We start from the raw sequence: 17,329 nt of genomic DNA, 5'->3' as shown, positions 1-17,329 counted from the left end.
CGTGACGTGAGGCCCAGCGGAGGCCTAGCTCTGCCCGACACCTTCAGACAAACAGGCTCCACGATGAGGCAGGATACCATCACAGAGTGGCAGTGATGGAGCACCCCACCGAGGAAAGCTGAGTGACTTCCATTCACAGTGGACAGTTCAAATAAAACCTTAACGTGACCACAATTCACATTCACCGTTAAAAAACACACATTAAAGAACACAAACTCAATTCAGCCTGGAGAAGATCGGCCTTGAAAAGAGTGTTTGGCACCGTTTAGGCTCCAGAGCCACTTTGGATTTGTTGCCAGTGTCAGAAAAACCCAAACGATGTCCTGCTGATGATGCAACACTAAGTGCAGGACACCAGACCGTCTCGTTTCGGTCCGAGCCTCCCGAAGGATGCAGCCCCTGACTTGAGAAACGTCTTCTCGTTAACATCTACCGATAATGAGAGGCGTTCAGGGGTCAACTGTAAATTGCAGCAACAGAAAATAACCTGGGGTCACTCTCTGCACTGATTATACCAAGTCAGCTCTCAACCTGTGGGAAACACTGATGAATTCCTCTCTGCACTGTTAACAGGAGTCACCCACAGGTCATTTCAATTAACACACTACCGCTGTCCACACGCCTGTCAGGACAACGGAAGACGAAAAGGTCATCGGGCCTCTACCGCCACTTCCCCTCCAGCGCTCACCTCTTGAAGTGGCTGAGCAGGGTGCCCACCAGCTCCCCGATGCGGCTCTCGCTGGCAGGGACCATCCCCTGCAGGCACACCACCAGGTCCCTGCTGTCCTTAGTGTGGAAGACAACCAGCTGGTCCTTCCCAGGGGACACGCTCATCCCGGTCACCTGGGACCCAGTGAGAGAGAGAGAGAGAGAGAGAGAGAGAGAGAGAGAGAGAGAGAGAGAGGGGGCACATACGATTTAAACATGTATGAAGAGCCAACGCAGAAACACAAACACGTGCAAAGGGCAGAAGAGTGTGTTGAGAAACTCATGACGGAACCATCTGGATTTGGGACACGCACAGCAGGGAGGACGAGCTGGTGCAGACAGGAGGACGTGAATTCACACGTCTCACATCTCGAAACCAAGAGGAATTCTCCACCATCAGCAGATCTCTGTTTTAACAGCAGCAGCATTGCTCGTGTTATTCATGCTAACAAAATACAATTACAGTTAAATTGAGCCTAATGGAGATGGATCCTCAACCGACGGACACGTGGGATCGTGAGCTAAGGTAACAAATAAACAGCAGCCAGTATCAGATGTCTACCGGTGCATTGGATTTCTCCCACTCGGGATTTGGAGTAAGATTTATTGATCAGTTTCCCAAAGGACCAATCGAACTTTTGGGATCAGAGTGCTTCAAACCCACACACCAACGTAAACCCACGCGGCTGAGAGAGGAATCTCAGTCGTCAATGCAGACTCAACAGGAAGAAACCAATATCTTCGCAGGTGAAGGAAACGCAGGCTCGTTAACTCTCCTTTTCTTTCTCTTTGATCCGTTTCCTCTCTCCATCTCCATCTGTCTTTTCCTGCTGAACTCGGCCGCTGCTTGTTGAGCAGCCAAAGGGCATCAGTGAGTCTGGTGCATTAATATCCACTCAGCACACTGTGATACTGAGGCTAACTCTCCACCAGCGGAGGAGGAGCAGGAGGAGGAGGAGGAGGAGGAGGAGACGAGCCGAAACCAGCAGCTTCACATCCAGCTCGCTCATGTAGCTCCAACACGACGCCTGTGACTTCACAAACAAACACTTCACGTAATCACCATGAATTAAAGCCTCGAGCGAGGCCTCTCCGTCGAGCCATCCAGCCGCAGTTAATTGCATGGAAGCGGTTACATTTACATTTTTATTAAAGGCTTAACTGATTGGAACCAGAGTCTGTGTTCTAATGAGTCGGGTAATGATACTTTCTGATTTGTTGCCTTGTGTCATTTTTTTTCCCTCCGTCCGCCCGATCAGTTTTAACTTGAGAATGAACTTCATTAGAGGCATTTATCTACCCAGACTGCTCAGCTGCTCGTCTGTCTGACACAGACACACACACACACACGTGTTAAAGACTTGAAGACAACGGTACAGTTCATTACGGCAACTTGGCCTCTCGCCACACTCGGCGATACGAGGCATCTTTTAATCACGATCGCAATCTGTGTGCAATCAGTTCTGTGACGTTTTTCTATTAGTGATTAATCTCAATTATTTCGATGACCAATAAGAATTATTCCTCCAGCTTCCTAATAGAGAAGATTTCCTACTTTTATTTGTCTTATATGACAGTAAACTGTGGACACAGGTTCTGGACTGTTGGTCAGACCAAACAAGAAATGTAGTAGTTTCTGCGTAAACAGAATAAACATCTGGAATATTTAGGAGAAAATAAAGTTTTGCTTCTCTCGTGTGTTTTTCACACCACTCGCCTCCAGTGTGATCTTGAAGCTTTTACAAGAGACAGTTGTTACAGCGTGAACGGGGACGATCGCACCATGTTTTTCTGATGTCTTGTTTGCATTTATTTAAAAAATAAAATAAAATAAAAAGTCATGTTCCCAGACTGTGAATGTGCTGCAGTCACAGGAATACACAGAGGAAACTCCTGCACAATGTCAACCTGCAGTCACAGGGCTGCAGTTGTCCAGAGGACATCATTTAAACAGCAGGTTCTCCCGGTTCGGTCCCATGGGAGCGACTTATTGGTTATATAACACACCCCTACACTCCTGTGGTGAGAGGTCACGCTGGAGTCTGTGATCAAATGAGTGAATGCTATGCAGCCACTCGTGTGATGAGGAGACAACAGATAATACGCCCCCTAAAATGTACGAATCATTTACACACTTACAGTTTATGCTTCAACACATTTTCATCCTGATCCTGTGTATTACTAGATTTGCAAACATTTCAGAAAGCAGCTTTTTTTTTGGTCCGTTGCTTCGTCTTCTACGTGTGAATTTGTCCTTTGATAATAAACTCAGAGACCACGGCAGCGAGAAAGTGTGTGAGGAGAGCGAGAGCCGAAGGGATCACAAATAATCCTCGGCGGGAAGAAAAGAGACCGATCTGTGCACATGCCCGGACGACACCAGACATCAGCTGATCTGCCCTGCCGCTCGGTATCCATGACAACACTGTCTCCTGGGAAGTTGGCATGACAACAATGGGAGGAGAGAAGCGGCAGCGGCGAGGGGGGGGGGGAGGGAGGAAGAAGGCGAGAGGGGAGAGACAACACTGAGATAGGGAGAGAGGGATGAGGTGGGGATGGGTGCAGGACAGAAATAGAATGAAAAGATGAAGGTGAGAGAAAAGATGGCGAGAAGCAGCGAGATGAGTCAGTGGAGCACAATCGATATTTCACCGTTTCCTCAACAGTATTTGTTTTATTTAACGAGAAATACGGAGCAATGATATCGCTTCTGCAGCGCAGGCATTAATTGGCGTATAAATCCTTTGGCAGACGGTTGCTGGCTCCTCACTAAAGCAGCGGCCATCTATCAGCGGGGCCCTGCAGGAGCAGCCGTAAGTACGGGACGGCCGGGGGTGGTGTTAGCCCCTCGGTGCTAATCAACAATGAGCTAACTGCCCTCCCCTCTGTTTGACCTTCTCCGATCGATAGCTCGGCGTCACGCTGCTCTCAGCCTCCATCAGTCTCCAGGTCGTCCTCCACCTTTACATTTACTGAATTAACAGTGATACTATGAACGTGACAGAGCAGCAGTGACGATCAGTCACACGGTTTACTGCTGATAAAGAGACGGACTTCTCTTCACAATATCAACGAGCGAGGCAGCTTTTGTCGACTTCAATTCAATCAAGACGTAACATATTGTCGTCTCCATTTTGGTTCGGGCCGAGAAAAATCCTGATCAGAGGCCTGAACCACCTCGACTGTCTCAGTTTGATTTCCCAAAACTGGAAATTCACAAAAATATTTTAAAAAACTAGTTTCTTCTAATTCCTGTTTCTGCACCAAAACCGAATGGGTCCTTTAAAGTGAATCAAGACGCACCGGGGTGCCGCCTCCATTTTGGTTCCCGGTCTACGCAGCCCACCATGGTTGCATCCTTGGTGGGCTGCGTAGACGGCGTCCTGCCCCTGACCTGGAACACACATAATGTGTACCGAGCTCCTCCTGTGGTGTGGCTGTGTGAAAGCTGCAGACCAACAAGCTGAGCCTCATCCTCCTCCAGCTCCACATATGACTGAGCTCATCAACTCATGAGTGTGTGTGTGACTCAAAGACCAGTAACTAAAAATCTCCCTGACTCCCGCTGCTCGCTCTCACTCTCTGCCGCCATCTGTCTAAACCGCCGCCTCCCCGTCTCACTTCCAGATGCCTCCGCGCGGGCTCCTGGTGTCCGTCTGCGGACTCTCTAACTCCCTCCTGTCACTCTGTCAGATTGAACACTGGGACGTCTTGTCACAACCGTCACCGCACGCCGGCCTCATATCTCACTCACTTCCCCAGATGACGGGGGCGTATCTGCCCGAGAGATTGATGCACGACGCCCTCACCTCCCGTCTAATCTCTGCCTCACCTCCAAGGTCAGTGGAGCAATAAGGTGCAGAGGCAATGTTTGCGTCGCAGCAGAGCAAAATGAAAAATCTGAAATATTTTCTGTTGACGAGTCTTTTAAACGCTGCTTTCTTCTCTCGCTTGTTTTCTCAACTTCGCCTGCATAGTTTTCATTTGCTCTTTGTAGTTTCAGTTTTGCACCTTCAGGGTGAATTGTCTGGTTAACTCCTCTTTAAAGGGCTGTTTGATAAATAGAAAGTGTTGTGTAGGTTGAAATGTGTAAGTATTTCTGAAATCTGACAACCTCACAGCGGCCACATGGACCAGAAGACAGAGCAAATAATCAAAACATGAACCTGAACGTTGAATCAAACAGATGTTGACGGTGTTTGTGACACAGACAAGGTGGCGTGAAGTGAACACAGGACACATTTGCCATGGAAACAGCCTCATGTGAAGCGGCCTTAAAAGACCTATCACAGCGTGAATATGAAATAAAAGCAGCCAATTACGGAGCTCAACAGGATTTTTGCATATTGACATGTTGCCACATGAAAACAGGGCTGGTGGTGAAACACAGAAAACAAGAGTCACCAGAGCCACAGCCGCCACTCAGGTCTGATGTTTATGTTTTAACTCTCACATCACGAAATACAGACGTGAGGAAAAAAAAAAAACGATCACAAGCAAATTTTCTTGACTCGCCAGATTTTCATCTTTCTAATTTATACAAAAATATGAAACTCTGGCTGCTCGTTGGATGAATCAGCAGCAAAGACGGAAGTCTCCTGAGCTCTCATCGCCGAGCAGTAATTTGATCTATGGATTTTCATTTTCAGGCTGCTCAAGTGTGTAACCTGTAATTCAATACACATCAACAACTCGGCATAAGTCATTCTCCCATGTGACACACACTCTGGTTTATAGCACGTGAAACAGGGTTTTATGGATCTGCATCACGAAGATCTCTGATTCTATTTAGTCGATAAACATTCTGCATATTTCAACATGTGCGTTTTGAATTATTGTCTGTAATCGTATGTGTCTGTTTTTTGTTTTCTGACCCTGCTTGTATTTATATATGATCCATTTTTAAATTAATTTGCTGCCCACCATGACCAGGACTTCCAGGCAGAAGAGAGACTGTATCTCAGTGGGACCTTCCTGAATAAATACAGGTTCAATACTGTAAATCTGTTCGACCCGTGTGTAATAAGTCACCGTGTGTCTGTGATAAAGACGGCTGTTAAAAAGAGGAAGTGTCATACGTTGTAGAGGGGGATGCTCTTCATGGGCTTGTACTGCTTCAGGGGATCCATCTTGTACAGGTGGCGGTCAGTGATGAGCACAGTCCTGTCCTCCGCCTTGTGGAAACGGTTGATCTGGGAAACACAAAGCACCTCATTAGTCCCCCCCCCGCACAGGAAACAGGAAGAGCTCACAAACAACTTGGTTGGGGGGCGGAAACCAGGAGCATGTCAGCTCTTTCCTGTGCAGACAGATACGTGTGGGTAACAGTGGATGAGTCCTCTACCTTGCGAACATTGCAGGAGAACAGAACCCTCATGAATTTGTCTTTGCGCTGCAGCTCGCTGGAGACGAGCGTGAACGACGACGATGTGTCGGGGCTGTCTCGCTTCTGTTTCGAACACAAAAGAGACACACAGTGAGAACCTGTCAGAAACACGGACGGAACCAACCGACACTCATCAAGTTCAGAGGAGGACGGTGAGAAGGAGCTTCCATCTTATACACACGCTGAAATATCAAAGCCTTTTTTATCCAATTACTGAAATTGTAAAAAAGCTTCTGTCGGCCGTCTGGTTCTTCTTCTTCCTGTTTACATCACCCTCCCTACAGTTGCTCTTATCGTAGCTCAGCCGTGAACACGACGTTAGTTTTGTCACCTACGCCCCAGTGAATCCTGGGAGATATCGGCCCGAGAAGGATCCAGGACACATCTGTTGGCAGCTTTTTGTTTTAATTTACACAAAACAAATCCATCGAAAATTAGCTTTTTGGCCAAGAAACTAAAAAGATGTCGAGGTTCAAATCCCGGCGTTAATATGGATCTTAGAGACAGTGCCACCAGCTGATAGACAGTTTACAGCAGGAACACAAATAAACCAGGCTGCATACAAGCCAGACGTATATAACTGCACTCCACCCACACCTCCTCCCCCCCTGCTCACCAGATAGTTTCCTTCCCAGGCTCTTTGCAGGCCCAAGTCGCTCCTTTGGCCCTTCAGGGCCTCCAGACAGGCGACCTTGGCCCTCACCTGCAGGGCCTCCTCTGGAGAAAGGCCTTTGATCAGTGTCCATGCCCACCACCTGCAGGTAAACACATCCAAACACACAAGCCGAGAAAACTGAGAATGAGAAAACAAACAAGTTTGTCCACAGAGAATCCAGCACGATGCCATGATGGTTGGGCTGTGTGTGTGTGTGTGTGTGTGTGTGTGTGTGTGTGGGGGGGGGGGGGGGGCAGGACTCCAGCAGGCCCCAGCTGTAGAGCACTTATTGGCTTTTCACTCACAGTTCCCGACAGCCAACATCATTTTCTGGGAAGGCTAGATTCCAACTGAGGCCGGCTACAATAGAAAAAACCAACGGACGTCGGGATGAAAAAGTGGTGATGAGTCTTTGATGGAGGAAGTAAAATCAATTCTCAGTGTGAGCCCGAGGCAGAAGGAAATGTGTGCGAGCTGCTTCGATGGACTCATCTGGACGTAAAACAACCGTGTGTTGTCTCCTGCGGTGACGCTCTGATCCGAGTGAAGAAAACGATTTTCTTCAAAGCCTTCAAAGCCCCATCCTCTTTTTAATCATTTTAATTGGAGACAAATTGTTAAACGTTTAAAACGTAATTTCACTTTATATTTGAACTACTTCAGATAAACGTGACACAAAACCAGTTCTAAACTTAGACCCACTCAGCAGCTTGAATCTGCACGTGAAGATTCAACGATGAAGAGCTGCTCTGTGGTCTGTTACCTGTTGTAGATGCTCCTCAGCGCCTCCTCGAACTTGCGCAGGACTTTTGGCGGCGTCGGCCACTTGACGTGTCTGCCGTAGTCCTTCATGGACCGGACGTTTTTGAAGCGACGGTTGACCTCGCGGATGTAGGACTTGACCTTGTAGCGGCGGTAAGCCTGAAGGATGACGAGGGCCGCTCGCATCCGCCGGTAACGCATCCTGGCTATGGTGCCCCTCCACACCTGGAGACGACATAATGAAAAACATATACTGTGATTGAGATAAACAGGGTTTGTTTGCAACCTTTGTTTTCATAATTGAAGAATTTGGCAATTTTTGTTACAACAGGATCGATGTAAGAGATAAACACACACAGACCGATATGCAACTTTATCTATTCACATTCAATACAAACTATTCATATATCTCCTATAAAAGTAGTCCGACATGTACTCAAATAAATACCGGTACTACACAGTATGAAGCCGTGCATCTTCCCATCCTGTGAATATTTCACAATAAAACCTCATATCTCTAGAAGACTCATGGAGACGACCTCTTTACATAAACATGTGTTGAATCTATGGAGTGGTCCTTTAAGCAAAGGAGGAGCTGGACTAATGCAGAGGGGATTATGGGACATTTAGAACGACTGTATCTAGATCTGATTTATTTAGTAGAACAGCCATCGCTCCCCGGGCTATTTTAGTCTTTATGCACCGGTGGTAAAAAGCCCCGACCATGAAGAGGTTCCACCCCCCCCGCATTAAGATCTAAATCATGAAGATGACTGTAGCTATAAATAAAGCACAATACTGCTGCTGTGGCTAATTTATAATTCTGTGTTTCAGGTTTATAAAAATAAATCGTTTTCTCATTGCTCTTCATTAGAATTCATTAGATATTTATTTGTTATTCATCAGTAAAAAAAAAGAAAAAAAAAAAGGGACTAAAACAAGGACCCCAGCCTGTAACCAAACACAGGTTGAATGGCTATCAGACCCTCACAAACATGAATAATTGATGTAAGTGGGACCCCAGGGAACTATAACTCCTGATCCACCCTCAATAAAATCACCACCATATGTTCCCCTTTTACTGTACACTCCCTCACACACACACACACACACACCCTCTCCATTACTTACACATATGTTTGACTGCACAACACCTAAATAATGCTAAATAATCAGCGGTAGAGAGCATTCAGCAAAGACGCTGCAGCGAAGGACGGCTCCTGGATTCCATGTGACTCTAATGCACAGAAATCATGAATATTTAAGTGTGGGGGAGGCCGGCGGCAGAGAGACGGATTTCCTGCATTTGCATATTAAAACTGAGGAGGCGGTGGATCTCACCTGAAGGGACTGTGAGTAATAATTGGCAGAGATGAGGATAAGTCGAGCTCCACTGGGTTACGGACGCACAAGGTTAAATCACGGTGTTACCTCCACTGAGGTTATGTTTTCATCTGTGTTTGTTTGTTTGTGAGCAAAAACTACTTGAAGGATTACGGATTACCACGAAACTTGGTGGAAGGATGTGGGGCGAGTTTAGGGAGAAGCCATAAAATTTTGGACTTTGCAGATCAGGCTTTCAAATTATCTGTAGTAATTCTAAATAACTCGGTGCTGATCTTGTTGTGGAATTTCTTTCACAAAGATCTTACCTGTCAAACACACAGCAATAAGTGGTCAAGCTGATTTTCAGTGAACTGCATGCCTGATGTCCACACGGTGCACACGCCTATGCCAGATCAACAACTGTGTTTATTTAAAGCTGCAAATCACCAGTTATGTCGTGAAAGCCTGAGGTGGGAGGTGAGCAGCAAACAGAAGAAAAGAAAGACGAGTGAAACAGATGAAGCAGAAATGAAGCGTGTCCACTGTCTGTGGAGCCTCATTAAGGTGTGTGACAGGTGGAAAGTGGCTGGAGCTCGAGGAATCCAGCCGCCCACACGGGCCCAGACACGCCATAAACGCATTTTCTGCCTCTCAAACAGCGGAGCAGAATGGCCACGATGGCGATGGCGAGCTGATGAAGATGACTCTCTGGGGAATGGCGGATAAATCAGGGCAATAACAAGGCCCCTGACGGTCTGCCGCCTCTCTTCTGGCCAATAAAGCCATCTGATCATCCTTTTAGAGACTCTGCCATCATGGAGGCCGCCCTCACCTCGCTCCGGGGCCCGGGATTTACGAGATCATCAAAGCCAGATTGGGGATCTTTGTCGTCGCAACAAAGCGGGACAGATTGCTGGGGTTTTTGTTCTGGGGGGAGTTGGCTGGGTTGAATGCACACTGGGTAAGTGCATTCACAAATCACACGTGCCAGGGCAACTGGTGCGAGCAGGTTGAGATGTTGAGCGGACAGGATCCATTACCTGCTGCTGGATGTCTTAAATCCAACAGTGTCGGGGCTGTAGCTCTAATAAAACACTATCAGCTGAATCTCAACGTTTTAATCCAAAAACACACAAACACACGTTTCCGTCACCTGCAGGAGAAACGACCAAAATCTGACACGAGGTGACTGATGGGCCCGTGTGCACCGTCGACACACTTGACCGCGATCCACCGCTGAACGCCTGAGTTTCCACGTCCTCTGGGGACATCGAGCTGGTTTTTCCAGTGACATGCTCGATATACGCGGTGGGCGGAGGGGGTGGGGGTGGGGGTGGAATCAGAGTGTGTGTGACACAATCTCGTGAAGCTGCAACGTGCTCTGACCACAGGCCGTCACAGGGAGACACCGGACCGAAGCTCAGGCCAGCAAACATTATCATAAATCAATAAAGTGCACGGGCGAGCGGCACGGGCGAGCGGCACGCGCTCAGCGACCGGTGACACCAGCGTCACTGTACCGATGCTGCTTCCTCATTCCTCCAATCACGACTCTTAGCTGTGGATTAATGTTCTTTAATGACGTGAAGCAAACGGATCTTTATCAACACAGCCTCCTTCAAAGTATTGAAGATTCGATCGAACGGCTCCGGACAGAACATCCATCAATTAGATGAGACCGGGACGAATAGATCGGAGGAATATCGTCGATGCAGGTTAAAATAACACACATTAGTCCAACATGTTGGACGGACGCACAAAGTGAGTCATTAAAACAATAATCTCATGAAAAAAACCCCACTAGTGTTGTTTCCAGTGCATGTACTTGTATGTTCTTTAAATATCTGCACTGTGTACTTTAATGAGTGTGTCAACTATTATTGAATTAAAAATCCCAAAAAATCCTAAAGAACTAAAAGCTTTAGAGGCTACTGCTCCATAGTGCCCCTAGTGGTCAAAACCCCAACAGAGCAGCTTTAATTTTTAAACGTATGTTAGATATCTATAAATCATAATCATTGAACTCGAACATCCTAAACCCCCCTTGGCCAGCAGCAAGAAAAATAATAATTATATTCTATCATAAAAAAACGTTTCCGGAGGAATCTCTACGGCCGTGAGACAAATGCAAGTAACCATGGTTACAGTCCTGTAGAGTTTTCATCGTGCCCCTGTAAGTTATTTCTAGGCTGCAGCAGGGAGAGAAACCTCGGACAGTCGATTATATACAGCCTTGCAACTTAGCCTTAGTTTTTTTTTTTTTTTTTGCTCATATGAAGTTTCATTCAATTCAGATTTATTTCCCATTATTTTATTATCATCTCAAGGTTCTTTACATTGTAAAGAGATCTTACTGTTTCTACGATGAGCGAGTGGAGAGAGAAAACCACTTCAGCAGGAGGACACTCTTACCCTGCACCATAAACTGAGCAGTTATGTCACACAACCAAATGTAACGTGATATAAAACAAGAGATATTATTCAGAGATAGAAAGGAAAAAAAAAAAAACAGCTCCCACATCACAACCTGCTCAGACAAATCCTCCTCTCTTGATCTGCTACAACGATCTGATCCCGGTGCAGGTTTCTGTCGAGGTGACGAAAACCAAACGACTCTGCAGATTCCGAGGGGATCAGGAGATTAGAGGTGGACTTTCTGCTGAGGTCTGGCAGGAGACGGATCCGCCGTGGACAGTTGAGCAGAGCTATTAGCAGATCCGCTCCCTATATTCACGTCGTCTGTCGGTTTCCCCCCAAAAAACAAGATTTAAGATATGACAGAACCATTCATTGCCTGGAGACACAAGTTGCCCCTCAGCTCTTTATTCTTTATAGACATTTTCATTTTCGCTCCTGCCTCGACACCCCCACCCCCACCCCCAACTGTAAAAGCTCTCTTACACTCGTCACGTCTCTATAAACCCACTGCTACACAGAGACCATGTAAAGCTTTGGAAAGCAATTAAAGCAGCGGCTCAGAATACACAAGGGGAGAAGGAGGAGGGGGGGGGGGGGGGGTCTCTTCCCGTCATTGTTGCGACTCGTGGATGGCAGAGCTTGAATTTATGAAATATTCATTTTAACACAGAGGGGTGGGAGGTGGGGGGGGGGCTTATGTATAATGTATAAGTTCTGCAGGCCCGTTCTTTAAGATGCCATTTCTTCTCACAGGGGTGATGACTGAGCTGCTCCGTCCTGCCAAGAGATTCCTGGGTTGTTGTTGTTTGTAGCACAACAGGAAGATGTAGAGCGGTAACGCACTAATAAACGTAGCGCTGTAGTGGATGTAGCTAAACAGGGGGATGAAGTGAGAGACGAGGAAACTACGTCACGACGTAGCCTTTCGCTTATTCGTGATCCCGTGACCTGGAATTAGCCTTGTTGAACCAGAACCAGGACAAAACCGCTGACTCCTTTGTCTAACAAATTACAAATGATTCTCTGAGAAATCAACCAAATGTTGGGTTCTTCCTCGTGTCATGTCCGACCCCTCCGCATGGGGTCGGACATGACATCAATCGCTTGAGTCGTTTTGGCGTAATCCTGCTAATAAACAAAAACAAAATATAACCTCCTCTGTGGAGGAAGTGAGCACAGGACGGAGGGAAGAGCAGGACTAAATGGAGCTGTGAAGGAGCCCCGCCTCCAGCCCCCATCCCTTCCCTCCAGCGTCTTCCCCCCCCCCTCCTCAGTGAAAGAGCGGTTATGGTGATTTAAAGAGGTAAAAGAAAAGCACGGCTCCAGAAAAAACACAATAGTTCAAATGGGTCTGGTTCGGCGGTGGAAGGGTGCCGATTTGCAGATTGTGTTTTTTCAGTTGTTTTATGGGGCAAATTGAGCAGCGTCATTATGGATCCATGAGGAAAACAGAAGGACGAGAAGTGCGTCTGAGCCGGCGACGGCCCTGGCACCGTGGTCCCGGCTGGCATAAGGCGATGTGGTGTGCCAGGTGCTGATAAGGGGATTGCTTCGCACAGCAGATCAGACTCGGTCCGGGGCGTTTGATTGAGCAACAGCACGATAGATACCGGAGTCAATTCTGCTGTCACACCACTATTTGATTTTGTGTGTTGGTGAGTGCATGTAGAATGAGCGAGCCTGCATGTGTGTGTGTGATGCACATACACACACATGCATGCCTGGCCTTAACATTGACAGAGGGCAAGATTATTAAAAAAATAACGCCTGCTGCTGCACCTCCGCCCGCCAGGCTGTAATGTTTGTTTTGGTGGAGGAGCTGCTCCTCCTCTGGGCTTTGGCTTCCTTATTGAAGTCCGCTTATCGTGGGAGATACAAGATAGGGTTCTCCTGAGGGAGCGGTGGAAGGAACGCCCGCCTGGTGCGTCTGTGGGACGAGCTCGCAAAGGGTCACGCGGATCAATACAGAGGTCGAGCAATCAATCAGCCACAGAAGTCAATTTGGCAGGAAAACCCTTTCATGTGCGAGAGCTCGGAGAAACTCCCTGAGAGGCACGAACGCAACATGGTGTGGAGGAATCTGCCCACATGGGTCTAATGTGATCACAGTTTGGGGGGAAATGTGTCCACGCTGCAGGATCTAGTCCTTAAAGCGCCCCGATGATGGATGCAGAGTCTTTGTTACACGCCGACACAGAGCTGACAGACTCAGACCTGACATTTTGAAGCATCCAGGCGATTTTCTTAGCGTGTCCTTAATTTGAGAGCGAGCGAGAGCAGCGCTCCGCGTTTACAGTCGCTCCGTCTATTAAAGTCACCAAGACCCCGGGACCTGAAGGTGTCGTGCGGCCAGTGACGCGTGACGGGGTTAGCAAACACTGAATGTGGAGATGCACAGTGATCAATACCCATAGAATTTAAAACAGCTGAAGGACAAAGTGATAAACTAACGAACCCCTTTACAGTTTCAAGTCGTCGTGTCTGTATCTGGGTTCTGGAGACACTCTGAGTGAGTCCCGCTCACCTTCTGGAGGAAGAGGACGATTCTTTGGACCATGTCGGCTCTCTGCTCCTCCAGGCTGAAGAGGGTGCGCGGCGTGCGGATGAAGACCTTGGTTTTGCCGTAGGCCACGTCGTGGTCAAACCCGCACCCCTGCAGGAGCCTCTTCACGGCGTCTTTGTCCGATGGCAAGTCGTGGTTCGGCCACGTGAACTCTGAGATCATCTTGTATCTGGAGGACGGACAAAGCGCTCGATGTGAGAAAATACTGCAGTCGTGTAAAACATGAAATTAGCATTTTATTTCTTGATTTATTATAGTGCTTCTCTTCTCCTAACCCCTTTTTCAGGTCATATTATATCTGAAGAGGGTAAAAGCCTTGTGATGCTGTAAAGTGCTGAGTGGATCTTAAATACTAAGAAAGTGTGGGATCTCATTTAGCACATGGACATAGGATTTAATTATTGCACTGGTCTCTGGACAACAATAATGTATTTTCAAGTTCTGACAGTGCACTGAGCATTAATTCAATGTACCATGTCTTCATTTCTATCATTGTATGTGAAACAGTTGAAAACCTCAATTTATTATAAAGTGAAAACAGTGAAATCCTCAAACTGCTTGATCTTTTCTGAGGCAGCGGTGACGCTCTCCGGTTTCCACCATCCAAAGATCCATCACAGACAAGCGACTGACAGTGCTGTGATGTAAGTCCCGGTACGTCAGTGAGGGGGATTGGAGTCACAGAGTTGGATGAGTTGAGAGCACGTTATGTAAAGACGAGGAACTAATCCTGGTTTCTACGAGGGCAGTGGGCGAGTGTGACAGCGCGGGGGGGGGGCGAGGACACAAGTGTTTGTATACATGTGGAGTGTAATGTGTGTAGATGTTTCTGTGTTAATGTTCGTATTCTTAAACTCAGGCTCAGATCTGGAGTTATCTGGTGACTGGGAGGGTTGTGAACAAAAGTATGATTAATTAGAGACTGGATGCTGAGGTCATTCATTCCTTTTCACTGCAGGTGATCATGTATTTTATTTCATTTATGTGATTTATATTTCATATCATATCATATCATTTATATATGAAATAAAATATTATAAAGTAAAGTTTGCTGGAGAAAATTTCACAATAACCAAATGTGTTAAAATAATCAAATTTTACTGAAACATATTCGATAATGTAAAGTTTTTATCTGCTGCCTGAACTTTTTAACGTTCAAATATTCAGAGGCACATAAGAAGAGTTGTTCAACATGTGGTGGATCGAGAAACAAGTAGGAAGTTGGACGACGGTGGCGTACCTCTGCAGGAAGCGAGGGTACGTCTGTCTGTAGGCGAAGCCGGCGCGCCGCACTCTGACGTTCTCCAACAGACCGAGGTACTCCACCTGATGGCGGCAGCGCTCCTGCTCGAACAGCAGGGGGGATTTAACGTCGTTGGGCTTGATGCAGCGGACATAGTAGGGCTCCTGCAGAGGGCACCAGGGGGCGACAGTGAGTCAACTGGACACGCATTTAATCTACATTCACAGTAACACCTGGTACACGCTCCTCACCTTGCACGCCAGGTTCTCCACCAGCGAGATCATGGAGTTTTTGAAGAGCGTGGCGGCGGTTAGCGGCCGTTTGGTGACCTCGGTGATGCTCAGTTTGCCCTCAGGCCACATCCCCTTCAGCACCGGGTTAGAACTGGACAGAAACAAGTAATAATAATAAACTGGTTCATAACAAGCTTCGTATGTAAATACACAGTGAAAATACAAACTAAACTTAATGCGACAAGAGAGACAACCGGTAAAACATCTGATTTCACCAGAAAGAGTTTTTAAAAGAGTTTTGTATGAACAGAGGTTACAACGCACAACATCTGAGTAACGAATATATTGCTAAGAATATAAAACACTCATTATAAAAATGTAAAATGTTCTGGTCCTGACATTTTATGAAAAATCTACTTTCTCATTAAATCATGAGTGTGTGTGTGTGTGTGTGTGTGTGTGTGTGTGTGTGTGTGTGTTACCTGTTGTACAGCAGTCTCTTGAAGTCCTGGAACAGTGTGTCTTTGTTCTTGTCAATGAAACCCACCACAGAGTACCTGTGAACAGAGGGAGGCAGGCTGTTGTGTTCCCCTGTTCGCTCTGTGCTGCTCTGACCAGTAACACCAGTGATTCCCTTCAGTGTGCCAGCCGATTGAATTATTACTCACCGAGTTAAAATAAATCACAGACTGAGATGTTGGACACGCTCTACATCTTTGTGTAAATGGCTCTGGGATCAGCCGGCCAGGCCTTACACCCCTCACCCCCTCCGAGTCGTCCCTAAGGTGGGAGACACTTAGTCCTCACAAATGGGCTCAGCTCGTTTTTTTTGGGGGGGGCTCAGCACGTGCGATTTATTCATTAAATGACGTCCAAGTACTTGAGGGACTGGGACACGCATGGTGCTGTCCCTTTAGGGCGCATTAAAGTGTCAATTAATGTTCCAAGCGTGTGCATGTGGAGAATCCTTAATCCTGCAATTAGCGATTTCTACGGCCACTTAGGGGCAGTGGAGACAAGCTGAGGATTTCGTCCTCCACCCACTCGCTCGCTCGCTGAGAACCTGCTGGACATTTACCTGATGTCCTCTCACATGGACTCACTCAGTAAAAGTTCCACCGAATGTCTGGAGTTCAGTGCATGTCTGAGAAACTATAACAAAAAAACAAAGCTGCATTTTTGCAGGAAATGGATTTTAATACATTAAAGAGTCAGATGGAGTCTTTCAGGCCCATGAGACTTTTATTCTGCTCGTTCTTTTTTTTTTTTTCCAGTTTTTTGAGAAGTTTTCATTTGTTCCCAAGTTGCAGTAAAGTTTGTGTCTTAGATTTTTCTTTACGTGCACGTAAAATAATACTTTGGGAAACGAATACACAAAGAGGACAAAGTGAATCCCTCAAGCTATTTTATTCGCCCTGCCTCGATCCTGCAGTTTGAGTCGGGACCTCTGAGGCAGGAATATGTAAAAATGTACTAACGTGGGAAAAGGAGGATGAATCACCAGCTTTCCTGAAGAACTCAAACTGTACTTACATCACGTCTCCTGCGTAGTGCCTGATACGAAAGTCCCTGTCGAACTCCAGACTCTTGTCGGTTGGGGAGAGCTGCAGAGCGACAGAGAGCAATGAGTGAGCGACACGAAGGTTTCACCGAAAAATTAAATGTGAGGTCACAGTGACCTTTGACCTCAACAATGGAAGCGGTTCATCCTCGAGTTCAGAGGAATAAGAAGTTTTAGGGGATCTGGTGTCAGGTTCTGATCTGATGTGACTCGTTTGCATCTCCCTGCACATCTGGTTGTTTCAACCTCCCTGGACTTCGAGATGTGTGGTTTTCCAACATCTGGACGGCTTCTGTAAACTGTCCGTCCTTGTAAATACTAGATCGTATATTAAAACTGTCCGGACTCCTACGTCGTGGTGTGTTACGGCTCTAAACACATGTCAAACTGTGCAGAACTTCTTAAAGCTCCTGCGACGTCGGATGCAGTGGTGCGGAAAACACTGAACGCCGTCGGGAGGAAAGAGGAGGGATG

General features: G+C 46.9%; 1 protein-coding gene across 2 annotated transcripts in view; it reads right to left on the bottom strand.

The window, feature by feature from the left end:
* Window positions 1-17,329, bottom strand: part of myo1d (myosin 1D) — a 61,871-nt gene that overhangs the window by 17,389 nt on the left and 27,153 nt on the right. Inside the window, exons 12-21 of one of the 2 annotated variants that reach the window (XM_069517305.1) lie at window positions 16,828-16,898; window positions 15,777-15,851; window positions 15,313-15,445; window positions 15,059-15,225; window positions 13,780-13,987; window positions 7,513-7,736; window positions 6,711-6,849; window positions 6,053-6,157; window positions 5,787-5,900; window positions 689-843 (exon numbers count right to left, since the gene is read on the bottom strand). In XM_069517305.1, coding sequence (XP_069373406.1) covers window positions 689-843; window positions 5,787-5,900; window positions 6,053-6,157; window positions 6,711-6,849; window positions 7,513-7,736; window positions 13,780-13,987; window positions 15,059-15,225; window positions 15,313-15,445; window positions 15,777-15,851; window positions 16,828-16,898 — 1,391 coding nt within the window. The remainder of the gene's footprint in view (window positions 1-688; window positions 844-5,786; window positions 5,901-6,052; window positions 6,158-6,710; window positions 6,850-7,512; window positions 7,737-13,779; window positions 13,988-15,058; window positions 15,226-15,312; window positions 15,446-15,776; window positions 15,852-16,827; window positions 16,899-17,329) is intronic. The other variant, XM_069517306.1, reaches the window with a different exon arrangement.

This window comes from Paralichthys olivaceus, chromosome 21, assembly GCF_024713975.1.
Source record: "Paralichthys olivaceus isolate ysfri-2021 chromosome 21, ASM2471397v2, whole genome shotgun sequence".
Taxonomy (NCBI): domain Eukaryota; kingdom Metazoa; phylum Chordata; class Actinopteri; order Pleuronectiformes; family Paralichthyidae; genus Paralichthys; species Paralichthys olivaceus.
Note: the sequence above shows the minus strand (reverse complement) of the source record. Positions and strands in the feature narration are given on the sequence as shown.